Raw genomic sequence first — 21292 nt, 5'->3', positions numbered from 1 at the left:
GTATGTCTGATAGTATTTTTTCTTCTGGAGAAAATCTTATTTGTTAGAATCAAAAAGCAGTTTTTATTTGTTTTAAACCCAATTTTATGGTCAATATTATTAGCCCCCTTCAGCAATATCTTTTTATTGTTTACAGAACAAACCATTCTTAATAACTTAATAAACAGGACACATTAGACTTGTTTTACAACCTTTAAAAAGGTCATAATAAGATACCTTTAATTAAAACAAGTTATTTTATTTCGCACATGAGATTTAGCATGTTCTTTTTCAAACAGCTGATTTGCAGAAGTGGAAAAAGTTGGATGTTGCCTCTGTGTACGTGGACGCATCTGTATCAGCTTTTGACATTGTTCACATAAGCAAAGACATAGCAGAGGACTTGGATAAAGTCAAGAACTGGTGTCTTTCTGGTAATCTCTCTCTGAAAATTAAGAAGAATATTAAGCTGCTATTTACAATACAGATATTTGTGTATTTACTGTGTTCTCATAACATTTTTTTGTATTATAGCCTGTGAGGACAGTGAGTCCTGTTCGGCTGTGTCCATTGATAGCAGAGAGTCAGCTGTGAGATGTGTGATGTATCCAGACACACACACCTGCCTTCCTACGACAAGCGGCCGGCGCTGTTTACTAGTCACCAAAGAGCCTGCTCAATCTGTTTACATCAGAACAGGTGACGCCTCAAAACATTCTTCAGACTAGTCCAAACTGTTTTCTGATCCTTTTTCTCTCAAATAACTAAAATACTTTTCTTTACAGGTGTGCAGCTAGAATTCACCTCTGTGTCCATCCCTGATCATGGCACACTTCTTGGAGAGAGTGAGGTAAAACCGATAACTGGCTCAGATAGCAAGCGTGTGACCTACTTCTTGGGTGTCCCTTATGCTCGTCCACCAATCGGAGACCTCAGATTCAGCCCCCCACAGCCTGCTGACTGGACCGGGACCTGGAACGCCACATTTTTCCGGTGAGCTGGCAACTTTGATTGCAGTAGAATTGTATGAGGTCAAAAACAAGATTGCAGTCAAACCAAAATGATCCCATTATCACAATTTATTCTGTATAGTTTTGAAAGGTTAATGGTAATAAAATATTGTAACAAATCTTGCAGTTAAAACTTGTCAGAAAATCAATTGTGTCAGTTAACTCTGATAAAAAGGTACAGTTTAATTCATTACTATCAACCAAAAGAATATTTAGATGTTTAGTATGACAGTGTTTACACAACTATCAGTGTTCTCTGTAAAAAAAATGCTGGGTTCCATCTATGTTGGCACAACATAAAGGAATTAACATAACTTATTAAGTTTTAGAAATTGTGAATTGAACACAAAACAATTAAATTGTTACAAAAAACATCAAGAATTGTGTTGTTTCAGCTTATTTTTGAGCCAGCAGCTTCTTTACTTTCCTGTTGCTTTTTAGTCCACTGTATGAAGAGTCTTTGGATATAATACATTACTTTTTTTTATTTTGCTATATTTACTTCGAAAAATAAACTATAGTGTCCTGCATGCACTAGAAAAAAAATATATAAAAGATTGGTCAATAATTTTTATATTTACTGTATGTTTATGAAGGTCAGGCTTTATTTTGACATTGCATCTAAATGCCAACTAATTCTCATTAGATTTTAAGTAGACTGTTAGGTTTGGGGTTAGGGTTTAGTGTAAGTTGACATGTACTTGCAAAGCTTCTTATAGTCAGTTAAATGTCTGTTGTAGGAGCAGTATCAGCAGATATTAAGCAGACATTCTACTAATACTCACATGGACCATCAAAATAAAGTGTTGCCTTTATAAATGCATATGTGCCCCTATGTTAACCTTAATCCGGTCACTTTTTGTGCGAGATGTGATTTGTATGATCTATAAAACTGTTTTAGATCCAGTTGTCTTCAGCCCGGTGATCTCACTGACTCCTCTTCTAGTGAAGACTGTCTCTACCTCAATGTTTTTGTTGCCAGCAGTGTGGTAAGATCCCCATGGCAAGCATAAATACATATAAGCACACATGTAAACAGTTCCATTCAAAGGATTAGTCTTGGCTTAAGTATTTTTAAAGGAAATCTCTCATTCTCAGTCATTTATTTGTTTGATACTTTAAAATGTGATGCATTACAGTTTAGAATAGTTGTTTATCTCTCTGTATTTTAAAATGTGTATTATTCAAGGATGCCAAAGCATTAATTTCAGCAGCCATTACGCCACCTTCCAATGTCACATTTTCAGAAATCATTTGATATGCAGATCTGGTGCTTAAAAACATCTCTCATTATTATCAGTATTAAAAAGAGCATTGGTTTTAAGTTGATTATGTATAAATATGTAAAATGTTGATCAATGCATTTTTGCTGAATGTTTAAATAACAAACAAATAAATCTTTGTAGTGTATAATACAAACTTTCAAAGGTACAAGTACAGGTTTCTTTAATTAAGTGTGTCCTTGGACCATGGGTTGTTGATAATTCTCTCATAAACCTCTATATCTGCTGACTATGGGATGTAGTTATTGACAGTATAATACAGTTCTCTGTTATGTCACAGGCAAAGAATGCGCCGGTTCTGGTGTTCTTCCACAACTCTGGATCGGATCTCCTAGATGGTTCATACCTCGCTGCTGTTGGCAACATAATTGTAGTGACGGCCAGTTTTAGAATGGCTGCTTTTGGATTCCTCAGTGCAGGTACACAAACAAACACTTATTTGAAATTTGTGTGTCTATATACAAACGCGCACACACACAGACACATGTTTTTAGTTCATTACCTTAGTCTCACATGATCTTTCAGAAATCCATGTAATATGCTGATTTTGTTCTTTCAACAATAATATTATTATCAGTGTTGAAAACTGTTTCAGCTATTGTGTTTGCTTTTTTTATGTAAATAATAATTTTCTAATGAATAAAACTTTAGTTTAAACGTTAGTTTAAAATCTTCACAGTGGTGTTGAGCCCTTCATTTAAGCCCGAGCCCGTCTTGGCCTGATTTTTTTATTTATTTTTTGCCCCTTCAGGTCCATTTTCACATCGTAGCTAGCAAGCATAACAGGTTTCAGCCCTGCTTTAGAAAACCCTTTTTAAACAATGTTTAATGAGATCTAATGCATGCGGTCCGGAAGCACCAGTGATGCCTTACACATAGAGATTTGCAGCCATGTGCAATGGAGAACATAAAGAGAAAAATTGCCAATTGCTAACTTAAAACTGTGAAAAATTACAACTTTAAATCATAAGCCAACTGGTTATGCACAATGCACAACTTCTAAGTAGAGTAAACTGGACCACATACCACTTAGATATCAATGTCACTTATACAACTAAAACTAACATAAACTCCAAACATGTCTCTAAATTATTCTGATAAAAACTAAATTAAAAAAAAATTTACTTTCTATTAAATACAAATCTGGTCTATTTTAATGGCTGTAACAGTATAAGCTGTTTGGCGGAAAAAAGACGGGCTTCGGGTCGGACTCGGCCTAAAAAATTTGATAAGCTGTCTTGGACAAGGGCAGGGCTACAGCCTGTGTGTCTCAGGCCAGGGCCGGGCTAGGGCTCTAAAGTGATGTTTATTTAATTTAATGTATCCTGATAAATAAGTGATACCACACACACTTGGTGCTAAGCAACATATCATATAAATTCTCTATAATCTTCCGCAATATAAAAATGTGATAGTTTGCATAATTGTAATGTGCTCACTGCATGTTATTATGCTGTAAAAAATGGAAATGGCTTTCTGGACACATTATTGTTTAAAAAATGTAAGTAATAAATCTGTATATTATAAAGAAAGTTTTATAATATGTTTTACCTTACAATTAAACTTTGTCCTGGAAGCTTTCTTAGGGTCGAACTAAATGACGTGTTGTGCAAATTGCATAATTTGTTCCATAAAAAAAGAATTCCAAAAAATGCAGTGGAATCCAGTTATGGAATATGGTTACATAAGGTTCGTGTGAGAAGTTCCATCCACACAGTGGTTGTGAAAATATTCAGATTCTTTTCCCCTTTGCCACCGTTGGCTGACTGAGTTTGAAAGCGGCTCTAACTGATGCCTTTGAGTGGCCAGCTATGATGAGCTTTCACCGTCCAGCCAAAATCAACACTGTAAGCTCTGCAGGAGCCTGATTGGCTTCAAATGCTATTTCCAGACTAAACCCTTGCGGGGCTTTGAACATTTCTTGCAGCTTTTAAAAAAATGATTATTATAAATATTATTTTTGTTGTTAGTATGACTGATAGACTTTCACATGCTGATTATAATCTTTTGGTGCCATCGTTTTAATTTATGCACAGATGGAAAACACATTTGAAGATACAGAATGAGTTGAAGTCTGTTGACTCTGTTTAGGTTCCAGTGCTCTGCCGGGGAATTATGGGCTGCAGGACCAGGCAGCGGCTCTGGGATGGGTTCAGAAGAACATTGCACTTTTTGGTGGAGACCCCACTAAAGTTACAGTCGGGGCAGAGAGAAACGGAGCTGACATTGCGAGCCTTCATCTCACCTCTCCATCAGCTTCATCACTCTTCAGTCGAGCTTTATTAATGGTAAGAATAATAAATCTTACAAAGCTCCAACAAGACTGAGGTCACATTTTTAGTGAAATCATCTTTCCCTAGTTCAAAAATAATGAAACTAAGTTGCATAAGCATCTTAAAAACATTAGTTTGTGAGGCTAAAATTAAATAAAAGCATGCCAGAGGAGCTATATATTATATATCACAAATATATTTCTCACAAAAAGTCAGTCTGTTTTTAGTTCACACACATTAATGCCTCTAGATATCCATCCATCAGCTTCTGGAATGAGTCGGCTGTGATCTATCAGTGCACTTCCTCATAGTTGTCTTCCACTATAGCCAAACTTTCAAGCTGGTGGTTCGGCAGTGAGTAGACAGACTTCCACCTTTTCTTCTTCAAGCTAAATTTCTTCTTCTCTGGCTTTTTCTCCTGCTCTCCTAGCAGTGAGAGGTAGGAAGAGACGCTGTTCTGAACTCCATAGCTCACATCTGAAGAGCTAGTGCTTTGCGGGATGAGCTCTGAGCTAAGAGAGGCAAAGTGTAATGCTATTAAATGTAGTTTTAAAAGAATTAAAGTACTTACTTCATAGTTAATATGATTATTCAAACAAACCCATTAAGTGAATACAAAAATAATTATATAAAAATTATAATATATTATAATAAATTATAATATTTTGTCTTGATTCTAGTAAACATATTTTACAAATTTTAAATCATGAATCATTTTCTAGACAAGATAAAAAAATGTCTTATTTTGAGAAATTATATGTCAAAATGAACTGAGCTTTTCTTAAAACAATCAAAATAGGCTGATAATGGTGGAGGCAAAAGGATCTTATATTTTTTCCCCTAATTTCACACTGCCCTACTTTAACGACAGTCTGGAATAGTTTTTTTTTTTTTTTTGCTTCCCTTTTCCTTAATCAATTTTTTTTTCTTTCTTCCCCTATGATGTTTGTGTATGGTCGGAGGGGTCCAATTTCGCTACATGTAACAGTGTATGTGATTAGCAAAGGCTTTATCATCATCATCAACATCATCATCAAAGCAAAAACAAGATTATTTTGCTAATCCTATTGGCAGAATATTTTTCTTGTATTTTATTATTCTTTTTTTAGGGTTTTCACCTTTAATAAAACCGAAGAGAGTATTGACAGGCATGTGTCGACACACTAACCACTATGCCATTGGCACCAAATAATTTTACTTGTTTTAAAGAAAAACTCACCTAATGTTGGCATATTATTTTTTTTAAAACAATACAATATTTTTGCTTGTCTAGAAAATGCTTCTTGATTTAAGAATTGTTAAATATTTGGACTAGAAACAAGACAAAAACTAAGTAAGAAAGGAAAAGAAGGATTTTTAAAAAAAATGACATTAGTCTAATGCAGAAGACTTCCACATTGCTATGTTTTTTTTCAATAAATACTGCTATTACTAATCAATCAATTGTGATTTATTTTTAATTAAAAATATTTTTAAAATTTATTTGAAACATTAATATGATGAAATGTATTTTACAGGGATTTCTAAAATATAGTCTGCAACTCTAAAGACCAGTAACTGTTGAAAAATTAAGCTTTTCCATCATAGAAATACAATTCTTGTAACGGTTGTTCACAAGATTTGTGTTTTACTATATTCCTGATCAAGTAAATGCAGTCTTTATTAGCAGACTTCTTTAAAAAAATAATAATAATTAAAAGCTAATATATGGGTTACCATGATTATATTTATAGCTTTGTCTAGTTTTTACTAGTTCACATAGAAAAATAATTGTTTTGATGATCCTACTACCTTCTCACTGCTCTCCAGTCAAAGGATAGCTTTCTCCCCTCAGCTTTTCTCGTAACTTCACTTAGAGGTGTTTCACAGGCAGTCAAGCATGGACCGGTTAAAACACAGCACAGCCCGTCTGCTATATCTAAACAAGAGAACAAAATCTGCTTAAAACTGATTTAATATATTTGCCATCATTCACACAAAATCAGCAAATTAAATCAATAAATTAAAAATCAGCTATTTATCTGTGATTTACCAGAGTAGTGGTTGACCAGATCTTCCAGACACTGAAAGGTGAGGCGTGCAGATATGTAGTACCAGTTGTTTGGCATTCGAACTATCCGATAATGCTTAATTGTTCTGTGGCGCACAGATAAGGAGTAAATACCTACAAACACACAAGCAAAATTATTTTTGGATCTATCATATATAAGCCAAAAACACTTGTTTGCAAATATTTGTAATTGGTCTATTTTAGAGCGCAGTTTAAGATGTTGATTCAATATATTAGTTATAGGGAAAAAAGGCACATGCCACCCCGCTCCCATGCAAGTCACCATATATTTCATACAGCTAAATCATGAATGGAGGTGAAAAGCAGGATTGAGCCTACAGAAGGCAAAATATGGCTTCAAAATTCAGCATACGGTGGTAAAAATGTCTTATTTAAGTTGTTCTCTCATTTTCCCATAGCATAGTTAAGCAGTTTCAACAAGTTCAATATCACAGGACTTCTTTTTTGTCCAGACTAGCACAATTGCAAATGTCATATTGATTTTCATGAAAGGTCATTCAACTTAATTGTTAATTTTATATATATATGTTATATTTTTGACAGACAGAAAAATAAGTCATTGGATGTACTAAATTGTTTTATAGTGCTTGCAAACATTTAATATAGCCTGAGTTTAAACAAACAAATTAAATTTAGTAATGTTCAACTTAATTTGTATGCAGCTTTATTCAGCCCATATAATTTGGTTGCAACCACCTACCTTATAGAGCCAGTTATATATATAACTAGACACATACACACACACACACACACACACACACATATATATATATAATATATATATATTATATGTGTGCGTATTGAAACACAGAACTATGTTTCTTCAAGGTGTGGGGGCAGGGTTAGGATTAGGAGGTGTAGTTGGGATTAGGAAATCAGGTACACTGAAAAAAGTGTTGCATGCAGAATTGTTGCAAACAATTTATTTGTGTTGAATTTAAACAAACAAATTAAGTTTAACAATGTTCAACATAATTTGTTTGTTTAAATTCAGCCCAAATAAATTGTTTACAACCACTTAACGTAAGAAAATTTAGTAAATCCAAGGAATCATCTTTGAACATTTTTTTTTTCAGTGTAGTGAATCTAGAGTTGCATAATTTTGCAGGGGTGCATTTCATGGCCCAACATCGTTGTAAACATAACACTAACTAACTTTTTAGTGGTAATTTCTCAACCACATTTAAAATGCAGATATTTAATACGATAATACGTTTTTATTGATTGGTAGATCTAGTCTGTTATTATGTTTTTATCCAGAGTCTAATTTTTCTCCTGTTTGTTTCTGTTCTCATTCAGAGAAGCACCAGACCTTATGTCATATATGGCTATGTGAGATTGCAAAGTTAAACATCTTAAACATATTTTCTAACCTTTAGAGCTCTCTCTGATCAGGAACGAACCCACTCGGTTTCCTGGGAGCCGAAGCAGATCCTCAGCTTTGGGTCTGGACAAGTTTTCAAACAACCAGCTAGGCAGTCATGAAACATTTTCCATTAACATTTAGAGAACATTAAAATGCAAGTGAAGCTAGACAACAAGTAAAACCTACCCATGGTAGACTTTTGTGGCATGGCAGTGCGGTATAAAATTCACTTCCTTGGTGCTGAGCGACAAAACTTTCCACCAGTAACCTTCCCTGAAAGACAAGAAGACTTGTAGAAATGCTGTTGTACAGTTAATCTTTTTTGTCATTTAATTATTTTTAACGATTAGGCTATTTATATCAGGTGAAAACGTAAAAATAAGTTTGTTTGTGTTTGTTTATTAAACAGGCTAAATTAGTGTTTGTGCTAAGACCAACTGCATGGTTTTGTGGTTTGCTTTCACACATTGTGACAAGCAAACTGTCAGTGTTATTTCTGTCATCAGCTGAAACACTTTGAAAGTTTAGAACAATGATTGCAAAATACACAAACATTCCTGGACATTCTACGGTTCAAAAGTTTACAATCAGTATATAGAGACAAGTCACTTTGTTTCTACCTTATTTTTACATGTCCTCTAATACTTTCTAAGAATCCTAAAGAAAAAAGATCATAGTTTTCATTAAACACATTACAATGTATGTTAATTGACTGTACTGTATAAGTTAACATTTACATTGTAATATGTTTCTCAGGCACCAGATCAGCATATTACAAAATAATTAACAGAATCTGTAGGTTGAAGTAATAATAATATTAATGAAGTAATATTGATGATATAATAGACTCAAATAATAACAAAATAATAAAATATCTTGAAAATGAAACTCTTTATTGCACTTCAAACATATTTATTATTATTATTGTTATTATTATTATTATCATTATTATTATTATTATTATTATTATTATTATTATTATTATTATTATTATTATTATTATATTGTATTATAATGTTTTTGGTCAATTAAAATGTCATGTTTATTTATTTATATGTTTATTAAGGGCTATTTTCATATGTTTTGGAAAATAAAAGTAAAAAATGAATGTTTTTAAAATTAAAATGTTACTATTAGTGCAGAAACTGTTGTAGAAACATAAAATGCTAATACTCACTCAGACACTACTTTCAGCCAATCACCCACTCGAAATATAGGCTCGCAGATATCAGGGGGAGGGTAGTTATCCAGCACTATTGCTGTATCGTTTTCAAGCACTGTAAAACAAATTATTGCATCTCTATATTAGAAAAAATACATATTTAAAGAATATTTACCTCAGGCAGCTTTTTGAGTCCTGCTAATAAAATAAACATCTGTACATTTACATATTAGTCTGTTATTTAGAAGGCCAGGAAGTAATAAGCCAATGGGCTGCTTTACCAATAAGGCTTTAAACATATTGAAATTAAATTGTTAAAAACATCTTGAAATGTTTTAAACGTCTTGAAATTAACATTTTTTTCTGGATCAAATGTAATAAGAGAAAAGCAAAATTCCATTGTATTCATCAACAATACGTGATGTTTTTTTTTACACTTTTATAGAGCTTGCTCTGTGTTAACTATTTTGATTATTTTTTTGCCCAAACAGGGAAGTTCATCTTAGACTTTTCAATGCTATTTCTATTCAAGGACATGATCGCAGCTTACTCAGCATGTTTAGTCTAAAAAGAGAACTGATATCTGCATGTTTAAATACAGTTTGAGTCTCTTCACAGCATCTGTAAACGATTGAAAGCGTGTGGTTATCTGCTGAACGGAAAATGTCACTTAAAACCAGTCAATCATTCAGTCACTCAAATGGCGCTCTGTATTTTCATACCTCCTGCTGGAAGGTCTTCATTAGCACGAATTTGTCTGAAATCCTCTGGGGTCCTTTGGCTTGTCAGAACACCTCCCATTTTCATTCGCCCACAACTCTTCCTACAGATATTTACCACATCAGATTAGCATGTCTGTCCCAAATGAGTCAATGTTGTCTTCTGTAAGACAGAGTTAGCTGATGTTGCTGTTGTTTGGCTGTGTAACTTCCCATTGATAAGAGCTGAAGGGCATGACTTTTCTCACCACACTTTCCACTTCATGCACAAGCAAAAATAGGAAGTGATGAAAGCAAATGCCTGTTTAATCGTACGCAAATGTATTCAGATATGCGTTGCTTATTGAAGTAGCATGCTTCTGGTAAATATGCGTATAAATAGAAGTGATATGCAAACTAAACCACACCTGGTTTCATGTTTTTCCTATTTAGATTTTGTGTTTTTGAGAAAGATCTATGATAAATATTACTGTGGAGTTTGTGTAAAAAGGGCCATAAATTGTGAAACTGAGTAAAAAAGGATTTAGAAGTAAGATAGGAGAATTTATATGATTCATTTCTAATAACTGAAATATTTTATCTTTGCCAAGATAACAGAAATATTTTACTAGAAATTTTTCAAGACACTTCTATACAGCTTAAAGTGACATTTAAAGGCTTAACTAGGTCAATTAGGTTAACTAGGCAGGTAAGGGTAATTAGGCAAGTTATTGTATAGTGATGGTTTATTCTGTAGACCAGGGGTTCTCAACTGGTTTGGCCATGGGACCCACATTTTTACATGGTCATCAAGCCGTGACCCAAATTTTTAGGAACTATAATACAATTTTAGGAATTATACTTAATTTTTATTTGTTTGTTAACATAAACAAGTAGTGACGGATACATTATGAGAAATTCACCAAGACTTACAAATAAACACTATTTTATTGCTGTCATTTAACAAAATGGATCAAATTATAGAAGTATTACAAAGTAAAAATGACAAATAGAAATAATGTTAATAATAAGCAGTTAATAAAACATGTCTGGTTTCTAAATGTTGTTTAAATATAGAAGGTTTCATGCTCTCTGCTAAGAGCACCTCTTTACATATGACACACTGAGGCTTTAAGTCTTTTTTGTCGTTAATGTATAAATCCATACTTTACATATTCGAGGTCGTACTTGCGCTTCGACGTATTTGTTGCAATAATTAAATGAAATTTCACATGTCAAATGGTGGGGTTGTAGCACACACATTTCAAAATAAAAGTCTGGTAAAAGCAAAATAAGTAAAAAATTTGACTTTTTTTTTTTGACCACACACTCCGCGACCCACTGAAAATGTTACCGTGACCCACTTTTGGGTCACGACCCACCAGTTGAGAAACACTGCTGTAGACTATCGAAAAAATATATAGCATAATGGCTTTTAAACAATTAAAAACTGCTTGTATTCTAGCCAAAATAAAACAAATAAGGCTTTCCACGAAAGACAAAACATTATCAGACATACTGTGAAAATATCCTTGCTCTGTTAAACATCATTTGGGAAATATGAAAAAAACTAGAAAAAAATAATTCATAGGGGGCTAACAATTCTGACTTCAACTTTTAAGGTTAATATTGTTAGCCCCATTAAGATTTGGATCTTGTTTTCTTTAAGATTTATTTACTTGTGTCTAGTGACTTGCCTTATTAACTTGATTTTGCCAATAGTTAAGCTAATTATTTAAGCATTTTTCACCCTTAATTGGGATAGGACTGTGAAGGTTACAGACAGGAAAGTATTGGGAACAGAGCGAGGGGAAGGGTAGGCAAAAGACCTTGAGCCAGGAATCGAACTTGGGTCACCATGAGCACCATAGTGCTATAACTTAACCAAAAGGCTTTTGGCACCAACTATTATTTAAGCTTATTTAAGTAATAATTCAATAAACAATCCCTCTGAACAACAATTCTTTAAGCTGAGTAATAGTATCTTGCAAAATTCTGTCAGCATGGCAAAGACAAAATAAATTAGTTTTTATAATAATCAACATAATAGTTATTTAAAAAATCCATTAAAAATAAGTATGTGAAGTACAATAAAAATGTAGCAATTTAAAATTATTTTTTATGAATATTTATACATGTTGGATAAAAGTTTTGTTTAAAAATATAATTTTACCATTAGAAAAAAAAACTTGTAGACACAAAATGCTAAAGCTTATTCAGACACTAATTTCAACCAATCTCCCACTCGAAATATATATTTATATATATATACGGTATATCTATATCGCTTCTTTTTCTTTGGCCACTGTCACGTATGGTTGCGGGGTCGGCTCTTTGGAACAAGTCCCCCATTTAGACTTGTCCATATGATAACGACATTTTTAGACCATATATATATATATATATATATATATATATATATATATATATATATATATATGGTCTAAAAAAGTCGTTATCATATGGACAAGTCTAAATGGGGGACTTGTTCCAAAGAGCCGACCCCGCAACCATATATATATAGATAGATAGATAGATAGATAGATAGATAGATAGATAGATAGATAGATAGATAGATAGATAGATAGATAGATAGATAGATAGATAGATAGATAGATAGATAGATAGATAGATAGATAGATAGATAGATAGATAGATAGATAGATAGATAGATAGATAGATAGATAGATAGATATAAATATCTTCCTCTGGAAGAAGCCCACACAAAAACTGGGAGAACATGCAAACTCCACACAGAAACATCAACTGAACCAGCCTCCTTCTTTCTGTGAGGCAAACGTGCTACTCACTGCACCACCTTGTCACCTATTGAGCCGTATTTCATACTATAATATAGATTCATATTTTTCAGGTGTCCTTATAGTGCTTATATGCAATACTAAACCAAGCTGATGTTTTCTTGCAGGGAGGCTCAGTGTTTTCTCCAGCTGTTGTAATGAGTTCATCCAAAGCCCAAGCACAGACTTCATCTCTGGCCAGAGAACTGGACTGTCCGGCCGCTGATCCTTCACAGCTGCTGGACTGCCTGAGGAGCAAACCAGCTCACAGCATCAATGCTGCGCAGACCAAGGTATGACCACTGAGAAATAAAACGCAAAATGCTGTCAAAAAGTCATCGCTATTTTAGTAGTTTAACATTTTTTCTCTGTGTAGTTGTTAGCTGTGAGTGGTCCACTGCAAGCCTGGTCACCTGTGGTTGATGGAAATGTAGTTCGGGAAAAGCCTTCTGTGGCTCTTCAGTCCGGACGCTTCCACAAAGCTGAAATATTATTGGGGTCTTCATTTGAGGATGGACTCATCAGCAGAGCCAAGAACATCAAGGTTGGACCACATTGAGCAATCCGACCGAGATGACTAGCGGTGTAATGGCAAACACATTCAGAAATTTACACTACAGGTCACTAAAAACGCAGTGTGGATTTAGCCAGTGTATATGCAGGGAAACTTTATATGTATTCTCTTTTAACAAATCAGTATAGGGTTTTTATATCAAGAATGAGCTTTTAGGATTAGATTTTTTTTAGGTAATGCATAAATGAATTTTCACTTTACTTTATACTGTATAGCACAACTTACATGCAATATTCGCCGGAAACTTTGTGTTTTGTTACTTTAATTTTCAGGTAAGTCTCATAATTTTGACTGAGTTCATCTGGAGTTTCAAATAAAAAATGCAGTGATTTTAAGACACTGTGTAGTTTGACACGAATTAATATTTTACACATTTTACTCAAAACAATTAACTATTAATGGCAAGTCCACAGAACCAATAATAACTTTGAAGTGGTCTCAACTTTTCTTGGAGTTTTATGTGCAAAAGCTGAATTGAATCCGGTTCATTTGTTAATTGTAATTTCAACATTGCAGTATTGTTCAAGTAAAGAGGCTTCTACTGTTTACAGCATAAGCTGAAATGTATTTTTTCCTTAAACCTGTCATTATAATTGAATTGTAATGGGAAAAATAAAGCAATTATATACTGTATATTAGGAATTTATTTTTCAATTGGCTACAGAACAAACCACTCTTATCTGGTGACTTGCCTAATTAACCAAATTTGCCTAATGAATCTAATTGACCTAGTTAATTGTATATATTGCACTTTAAGCTGAATTCTAGCATCTTCTAAAATATCTAGCAAAATATAATGTACTGTTATAATGGCAAAGACGAGAATAATTTGTAATTAAAATGATTATGTTTAAAAAACTGTTAAAAAAATCTTGTGAAATAGCACTTTGGAAATTTTTGAAATATGGTTTTATATAATTGTCTAATATCATATTTTATAATTATTAAAAATAATAATATGATATAATATTTAAATAATATGATTTACAGAATCATGAATTTGAAAAGTGTGCAGAAAAAAATCTAATGAGTTGTTCAGAAGAGTCATGAATTCATTAGTATGTCATGATGTTTCATTTTTCACACTTCTCTGATGGTTATTTGTGCAGAATTTTGAGCAGCTTCAGGGAAGAGCTGACAGTAAGACAGCGTTTTATGCAGCCCTGTCCAACTCTCTGGGTGGAGATGATGCCAATGCTTTTGTGAAGGAGGCCGCGACCTGGTTCTACTCTTTACAGCACTCGCCCACACCTTCAGGATACAACGTGTTCTCACGTGCACTGGAAAACGCTACCAGGTGAGAGGACAACAATCTCACACAAATGAAGTATGCTTTGGCATTGCTCTTTTAAGAAAACGTACAGAAAGCATGTGCCTTCTAAGAACTTTTTTTTTATCATGTTAAGGGCCCTATCACACTTCTGGTGCATTAAGGTGCAAGACGTGTTTGGTGCAATTTGTTGCTATTTTCATACCAGCACAACCCTAATTTTTTACAGTTTGCACCATGTTGTTTAAATACCAAATCCATGTTACCACTTTGTGGACTCATGAGCAAACTGGTCTAGAAAGGTGATGTGTTAAGGTGCATTGTTGGCGTGTTGCTATTGTGAGGAACTGAAATAGACCACGCTATTGTCCAAATTAAAGCTGGTCTAAAGTCCAGGTCAGAACGCGTTGGTTTGTGAACCTATGTGAGTCCAAACACTTACACATTTATTACATTATTACATTTATTAGGATGTACAGCAATACACAAAACCCTTTACATATGAAAAAAGTTCATCTCGTGGGACATTTTTCAGTTTATTCTTGACAATTTGCATTTGTATTATGTTATCATTATTATTATTAGTAGTAGTAGTATTATTTATTATATGCATATTTATATTTGTTTTAATAAAAACAAGTTTATTGTTGTCCACCTGTCGGGTTTTGGAAGACGTATGCGTCACTATATGGGGCATATGAAAAGGAATTAAGTGTGTTTAGACATTAATTATACATTCATTATTATAGATCATTTAATTGTTTGTTGGAAATTAGAACTGAATTTAGAAATAGTTTTGAAACAAATCTTTGTGCTTAACAAAGGTAATTAAATATGTAGACTAATGGATGTCTTTAGTGGACTGCGTACAACATAGTTTCCTTATCCATGAAAGTAAAGGAGTAAAGAGTAAAACTAAGTAAAGAGGCCGAAGGGTGTTTAACTGTTTTCTCACTAGTGAAGTGTTCAGTTTTTCCACTCACAAAGTCCGCCATATAAATAGCGAATGCACCATGGCGTTATGCAACTGACTCTTAAAGGGAATGGGAGGTGACACTCTGATTGGTTTAATTTCCTGTCCTTAAAATAGCAAAAGTGGATTCGGACATGCCCTTAAGGCTTTTGCGCCTTTCACTTTAGACTTTGCACTTAGATCGTTAAAAATCGAGCCCCAAATATATTCATAATTTTGCTAAATATTTCTTTTATAAACAAACACTGATCTTTCGAACTTTGACTTGTAATGTTAATGATCTCTTTTCTGAATAATCCCCCATAATCCCCATCCACGGAATTAGCACTATCACTGTCTCTCCACTCAGTGATAGTGTCTCTGTCCCTCCACACCATTAGTGCATACATGATAAATGCGCTATATAAGAACACATAGATTCCATTATATTACATTACAAATGTGATATATGAATGTGTACAGATTTTTTTTATTTAAACAGATTTTTTATTTAATTTTGATAAAGTAACAGCCCAAAAAATATATTTAAAATTTAAATTTTACTGGTATATAATTTTAGTTGACATATTATTTGTTATAGAAGTAAAACGTGTTCAAGTTTTTCCCATGTGAATATAATGGTAAAAAGACAGTTTAATCAGATTTGTAAGCCAATGATCTGCATTTTATTTATAAAGCTACATTGCATTTCTTTAGAGACATGCCAAAATGAACTATCACAGATTGTGTTCACAGCTGCCCTTCTAGAAATGATTGTTTGTTCAGTCCCTCAAAAACGTTAAGTGGTTTGGAATGCCGAAATCATTTTGAGGGCTTGAACTGCTCTTCTCTTGCCTTTGCTGAGGGTGTGGATGCTGCTGGTTGCGGCAAAGAGGAAGGAAATGACATTTTTAGGTTTCTGACTGAAATATATTGTATGTGTGAGTTTTAAAAAAAGCGTTAATAAAAGCTGTCACTCGTCACTGAACTGAAAACAATTTCTTGTCACTTTAAATAACAGTAAGGTTTTTTTTTCTTGATGGAAACAACTAATTTTAGAACAGGAAGATTATTTGTATACTAAAAAACTATTCTGAAGAGTGGTCAGTGGGGCTTTTAATTATGCTTGATATCAGTATGATAGTTTTAAAGTAACATACAGCTATGGGAAACTTTTAGAGATTTTATTTCTGTACATTTCTAATGTATCATTTCTTACAACTAGCTGTCATTTTCTGAAAAGAAAAAAGCTCTATAGCACATTATTTTAGTTTTACTTTTGGAAAAAATGTCATTAAACTTTTTTTTTTTAGATTGAAGCAGCTGAGAAACTGAGAATCTCCATGTGGACACTTTTTTTTCTTTCCAATATTAATGTTAAATTTTATTGCTGCAGTGACCCATCGCTACGTGATATCTGATACAGTTTTATGCAAAAGTTTGGACACCAATGATAATTATGATAATTTTCATAATTGCAAGCCATTGCCTACTGGTCTTGTAAATTAGCCAATTTCATTTAGATATATTTTATACCCAAGGGAAAAAGCAACAATTCAGTTCTGACATAAAATTTTTTTTAATAAACTGATGCAATGCAATGTAAGTCTTAACAAAAACAGATAGGTGCAAAAATTTGGGCACCTTAACAGAATAATGACCTTAAACTTTTGTACAGCAACATTTTGCTGAAATAACAGCATATAGACGCTTCTTATCTCTCAAGGATAAGTCCCTGAAATCTTGCATAAGGCTTTTGGACCATTCTTCCTTTTAACATTTCTCCAGTTCTGTCAGGTATAATGGATGCAGAGGATGAACGGACCTTTTCAAATCAATCTATAGATTTTCGATAATGATCAAGTCTGGGGAATGGGGTGTCCATTCTAGAACATTGTATTGTGTCTGAGCATGAATTCCTTGGTAGATCTGGAACTGTCTTTTGGGTCATTGTCCTGCTGAAACATCTCACCCTGCCATAACTTCAGCCTCTTGACTGATTCCTGAACATTGCTTTTAAGAGTCTGCTGATACTGGGTGGAATCCATGCAACAGTCAACTCTGACAAGGTTTCCAGTACTTGTGCTTTCCACATGTCTGCACAGCATGGCAGACACTCCATCATATTCTACATTAAATCTGCAGATTTTTGGTTCGTCTCTGACCATTCTAACCATTTTTCACCTTTGCCTTTCAGTTGTTTTTCTTAGCCTGCTACATCTTTCATTTACAAAAAACTGTTCTTGCTGCCTTCCATTTTCTTACTGTATTTCTAACTGCAGAGATAAAGACTTTAAACCTTTGTGTTAGTTTTTTTGTCTCCTCCTAATTCATGTTGATGAATTATCCTAGTTTTCAGGTCATTAGGAAATTCTTTTGAGGTCTCCATGTTGCTACTTTGTGGTTTACAATGGGAAGAAGCACAACTAGCAATAGACTATCTTTTATCAACTGTCTTTTATTCTTTTTCTGATCGGTTGCACCCGTGTTAGGATTGTTAAGGCTCACTGAGTCACTCGAATGAATTTTGTGTTGTAATCAGTCAGCATTAAGTCACTACAGGTTTTGGAATTCACACAAAAGAAAGGGTGCCCAAACTTTTGCACAGCCTACTTTTCAGTTTCAATTTAATTTCACATGTCTCAGTACTGCTACACTGCGTATTACTGTCTAAAAAACATGACATTATCTAGCTTTCTCTAGAAACCGCATGGCGTTTCACTGATTTTCTCTTATAATGAAAAAGCACATTACTATGCAGTCACAGATGGGTGCCCAAACTTTTGTATAAAACTGTAGATGATTGAGTTTCTGTCACTCATTTTCATTATTATTCAGCAAAAATCACAAACGCTTTTGAAATGTAGAATGCAATACAATTAAACACATTCTAGAATAAGGTTTATGATGCTATGTGCACAAGCAAATTCAGTAATATTTCAATACGATATTTAGCTTTTAGCTCATCCCTAAAGGTCAAACTCATGCTTCCTTTTTGACTTCTATGTGCTGAAATTCTTGCTTCTTTCTCTGAATTGTCAGCAGTTCTGAATACAGTTTGGCAAGAGGATATGCTGCCCACATAATCACCACTGTCAGATTTAGTACAGACCAAACCTGACAAACACACGGCACACCCCTCTGACCCACTGCGCACACACACAAACACACATGTTAGTTTTGGTGGTTTATGAAGACACAATGTCATGTGCATAATGTATTTTGTAATGTAAAAAATGGCTTATTATATACCCTTCTAAGCCCAATCCTCACAGGAAACATGGCAAATTTTGAATGAAAAAAAAGAGTAATATTTTAGTCTTTTTGAAATATGTGGACACGTGGCATGTCCTTATAAACCACCTCAACATTTAATACCTACCTCATAATCATGTCATTATATTAATTTGTGTCCTTGTAAAACACCCAAATCAGCACAGACCCACATACACAGGAAACATCCAAAACAAATCTGCAGAACCTTATATGTTTGAGTAAAGTTTTCAGTTTTTACTTTGTTTTTACTTTTGTTTTTACTATAATTTTAACATTTTTTTTTAAATCAAAATCATTCCTATACTTTATAATCACTTGTTACCAATTTTAATTCATTAGTGATTATTTTCAAAATAATTACTAATCTTCATATTTTATTGTTAACAAGCTTTTGGTCATTTAAAGTTAGATTTGGTGTGATCAATCATTTCTTTTATGTTTTTACAAGTACAGGATTAAGTATGTTTCATTTGCTATACTGAATGAAGATGCAACGATAATTCATGTTTTATTTTTTCAGAAATATTTAAAACTTTAAATGGAGACACCAAAATGTCTTATCATTTAATGAGGACAAAAAGTTTAGAATGATTATTTTTTTCCTATTGTAAAGTACTGTGTGTTTTTACATTTTCTGTTAAATGTATGTTTTGTTGTGTTATTATATTCAGGTGTGTTACCATGATCACATTTTAATATGCCTGCTGGACAGATCTCTTTATATGAATTCTGACTTTAAGTTTTTAACTTGCATTATTGTAATGCTTATAAGTAAATATTATGTGTTTTTTAAAACTGATTTTGTTACTGTAGTTTGGTTTTTAAACTTGTTTGGTTTTTAAACTTGTTGCTAAATATAAAATCACTAATATGCAATCTCTTCATTTCTAAAGCGTTGTAAGCATGCATCAATATCATTTTTCCAGAGACCTCTTCATCATCTGTCCCACCGTGGATATGGCTGAATTTTGGGCAGCAAACACACAGACTGGTGTTTACATGTACCACTTACCTGAAAACGCTGCTTATAACAGGTGCTGTTCAATCCACACACATAACATCACACTATAGTTACCAGACAGATTCATGAACATTCTCCCTATGCTACATATGTGTTTGTCACAGTGTTGACCTGTCAGTTCCAATGGATGTGCAGTATCTCTTCGGAGTTCCTCTTGCCGCAGAAAAGCGTGACCTCTTCAGCTACAAGGAGAAAACATTCACCCTGCAAATCATGAACTACATGGCAAACTTCATAAAGTCTGGGTATTTATCTTTATTTTATTTGTATTTATTAGTTTTTTTTGTCAAAGCAATAGATTTATCTTTGCATTTGAGTGGAAAAAATTATCTGATAGAGAGAAATTGTTGACTAGGGTTCGTTTGTTGATTGAATGGAGTCAGATCCAAATATTAGCTTGCAGATAGTTGTTTAAAATAAAAAAGAGAAGTGACTTTATATAGAATATTGAAGTACTTTTTATTAGCAACACGGGTGACCATTATGTGAACTGCAATAGGTCACTTAAAGGGATAGTTCACACCAAAACAAATGTCATAATTTCCATACCCTTAACTTATTTCATTAATTAACATTTTCAAGTTTATTCTTCTTCTGCTGAACAAAAAAAAAAAGATATTTTAAAGAAAGCAAAAACATGCAACCACTTGTTCAAAATGTTAATAACATTTAAAATTACAAAATAAAAGTAAGAAAGCTGCATGGATTAATAAACTCACAATAAGATCAATAGCATGAATTCAGAAAGTTGATTTCCTCTGTTCATCTCTCCTCTTGTCTTTACAGAAACCCCAACCTGCCTCTTGCAGCATCGAGAGCCTCCTTCGGTAAATTCTTGCCCCCATGGCCACAGTTCATGCCTCACGTGGGTGGACGGGCCTATAAAGAGCTGTCATCGACTCTTGTGAACCGCAAAAACCTCCAGCGATCTCAGTGTTCCTTCTGGTCTCAGTATGTGCCTGCTTTGACCAGCTCCACAGGTTAGTACTGTCTTTTATGTTCACATAGACCCATTTTTGACCAGGCTATGCGCATGGTTAAACCTGGTTTTAACTTTACAGCCAAATTCTCATGTGGGACCTCAGCGGAAGAGACCGGTGTTCAAACCCCAACCCAAGAGCCCAAGCCTCTCACTCCTGCCAGCTTCACTCTGACTCCAAGCAGACAGAAATCTGAGAAAGATGCTTACAATTAGTTTACACTTAGTTTTTTTGTAATTGCTTAAAACCAATGCAGTCTCTGCACTTGAACTGTTTGTTATTTTTTGTTGATGTAAATGAATCAGCGAACATTCATAGTAGAACTTAACCAATAAACTGCATCTTAAAGATTTGGCTTATTCTTTACATTGAAAGTAATATGACACAGCACAGCTATTGTTTACTAGCTAAAATACCAAACACAGAGAGAAGCACTAAGGGTGTGTTCACACTTTGTATCTTTGGTTTAATTGATTAAAGTGCCCCTATCATGGATTTTCGAAAATGATCTGTCATGCAGTGTGTAAGACAGCTCTAAGTGAATGAAAACATCTTGCAAAGTTTAAGATCTGAAAGTGC

At 33.7% G+C, this 21292-nt stretch overlaps 2 protein-coding genes across 6 annotated transcripts in view; one reads left to right on the top strand and one right to left on the bottom strand.

Annotated features, from left to right (window-relative positions):
* Positions 1 to 21061, top strand: part of tg (thyroglobulin) — a 64659-nt gene extending 43598 nt beyond the window's left edge. The window contains exons 31-43 of one of the 2 annotated variants that reach the window (XM_073925203.1): positions 279 to 413; positions 514 to 678; positions 765 to 972; positions 1891 to 1978; positions 2553 to 2691; positions 4364 to 4560; positions 12769 to 12933; positions 13017 to 13184; positions 14324 to 14511; positions 19639 to 19746; positions 19838 to 19978; positions 20520 to 20713; positions 20795 to 21061. In XM_073925203.1, the coding sequence (XP_073781304.1) occupies positions 279 to 413; positions 514 to 678; positions 765 to 972; positions 1891 to 1978; positions 2553 to 2691; positions 4364 to 4560; positions 12769 to 12933; positions 13017 to 13184; positions 14324 to 14511; positions 19639 to 19746; positions 19838 to 19978; positions 20520 to 20713; positions 20795 to 20928 (2030 nt within the window). In that variant the 3' untranslated portion in view covers positions 20929 to 21061. 2 annotated transcript variants of the gene reach the window in all.
* On the bottom strand, positions 4724 to 10213 carry sla1b (Src like adaptor 1b). 4 transcript variants are annotated; one of them, XM_009292477.5, is made up of 7 exons: positions 9867 to 10213; positions 9160 to 9259; positions 8169 to 8255; positions 7990 to 8087; positions 6578 to 6709; positions 6337 to 6463; positions 4724 to 5057 (listed from the first exon to the last, which is right to left on the bottom strand). In XM_009292477.5, the coding sequence occupies exons 1-7, from the start codon at positions 9949 to 9951 to the stop codon at positions 4838 to 4840; spliced, it is 849 nt and encodes a 282-aa protein (XP_009290752.2). In that variant the 5' UTR covers positions 9952 to 10213; the 3' UTR covers positions 4724 to 4837. The 4 variants fall into 4 exon arrangements, with proteins under 4 accessions (XP_009290752.2, XP_021322603.2, XP_073782243.1 ...); XM_021466928.3 differs by having other exon boundaries at positions 7990 to 8063; positions 9867 to 10133; XM_073926142.1 differs by lacking the exon at positions 9160 to 9259 and having other exon boundaries at positions 9867 to 10132.
* Positions 21062 to 21292: the final 231 nt, after the last annotated feature.

The sequence above is a fragment of the Danio rerio genome, chromosome 16 (assembly GCF_049306965.1).
Source record: "Danio rerio strain Tuebingen ecotype United States chromosome 16, GRCz12tu, whole genome shotgun sequence".
Taxonomy (NCBI): Eukaryota; Metazoa; Chordata; class Actinopteri; order Cypriniformes; family Danionidae; genus Danio; species Danio rerio.
Note: the sequence above shows the minus strand (reverse complement) of the source record. Positions and strands in the feature narration are given on the sequence as shown.

Excerpts from the sequence above, each read along its gene's own strand:
- sla1b (XM_009292477.5), bottom strand. The coding sequence starts at position 9,951 with ATGAAAATGGGAGGTGTTCTGACAAGCCAAAGGACCCCAGAGGATTTC. Across the intron at positions 8,088-8,168 it reads GCCACAAAAGTCTACCATGG|CTGGTTGTTTGAAAACTTGT; the intron begins GTAGGTTTTACT and ends ATGACTGCCTAG. Across the intron at positions 5,058-6,336 it reads GACTGGAGAGCAGTGAGAAG|CTCAGAGCTCATCCCGCAAA; the intron begins GTAGTAGGATCA and ends TGCCTCTCTTAG.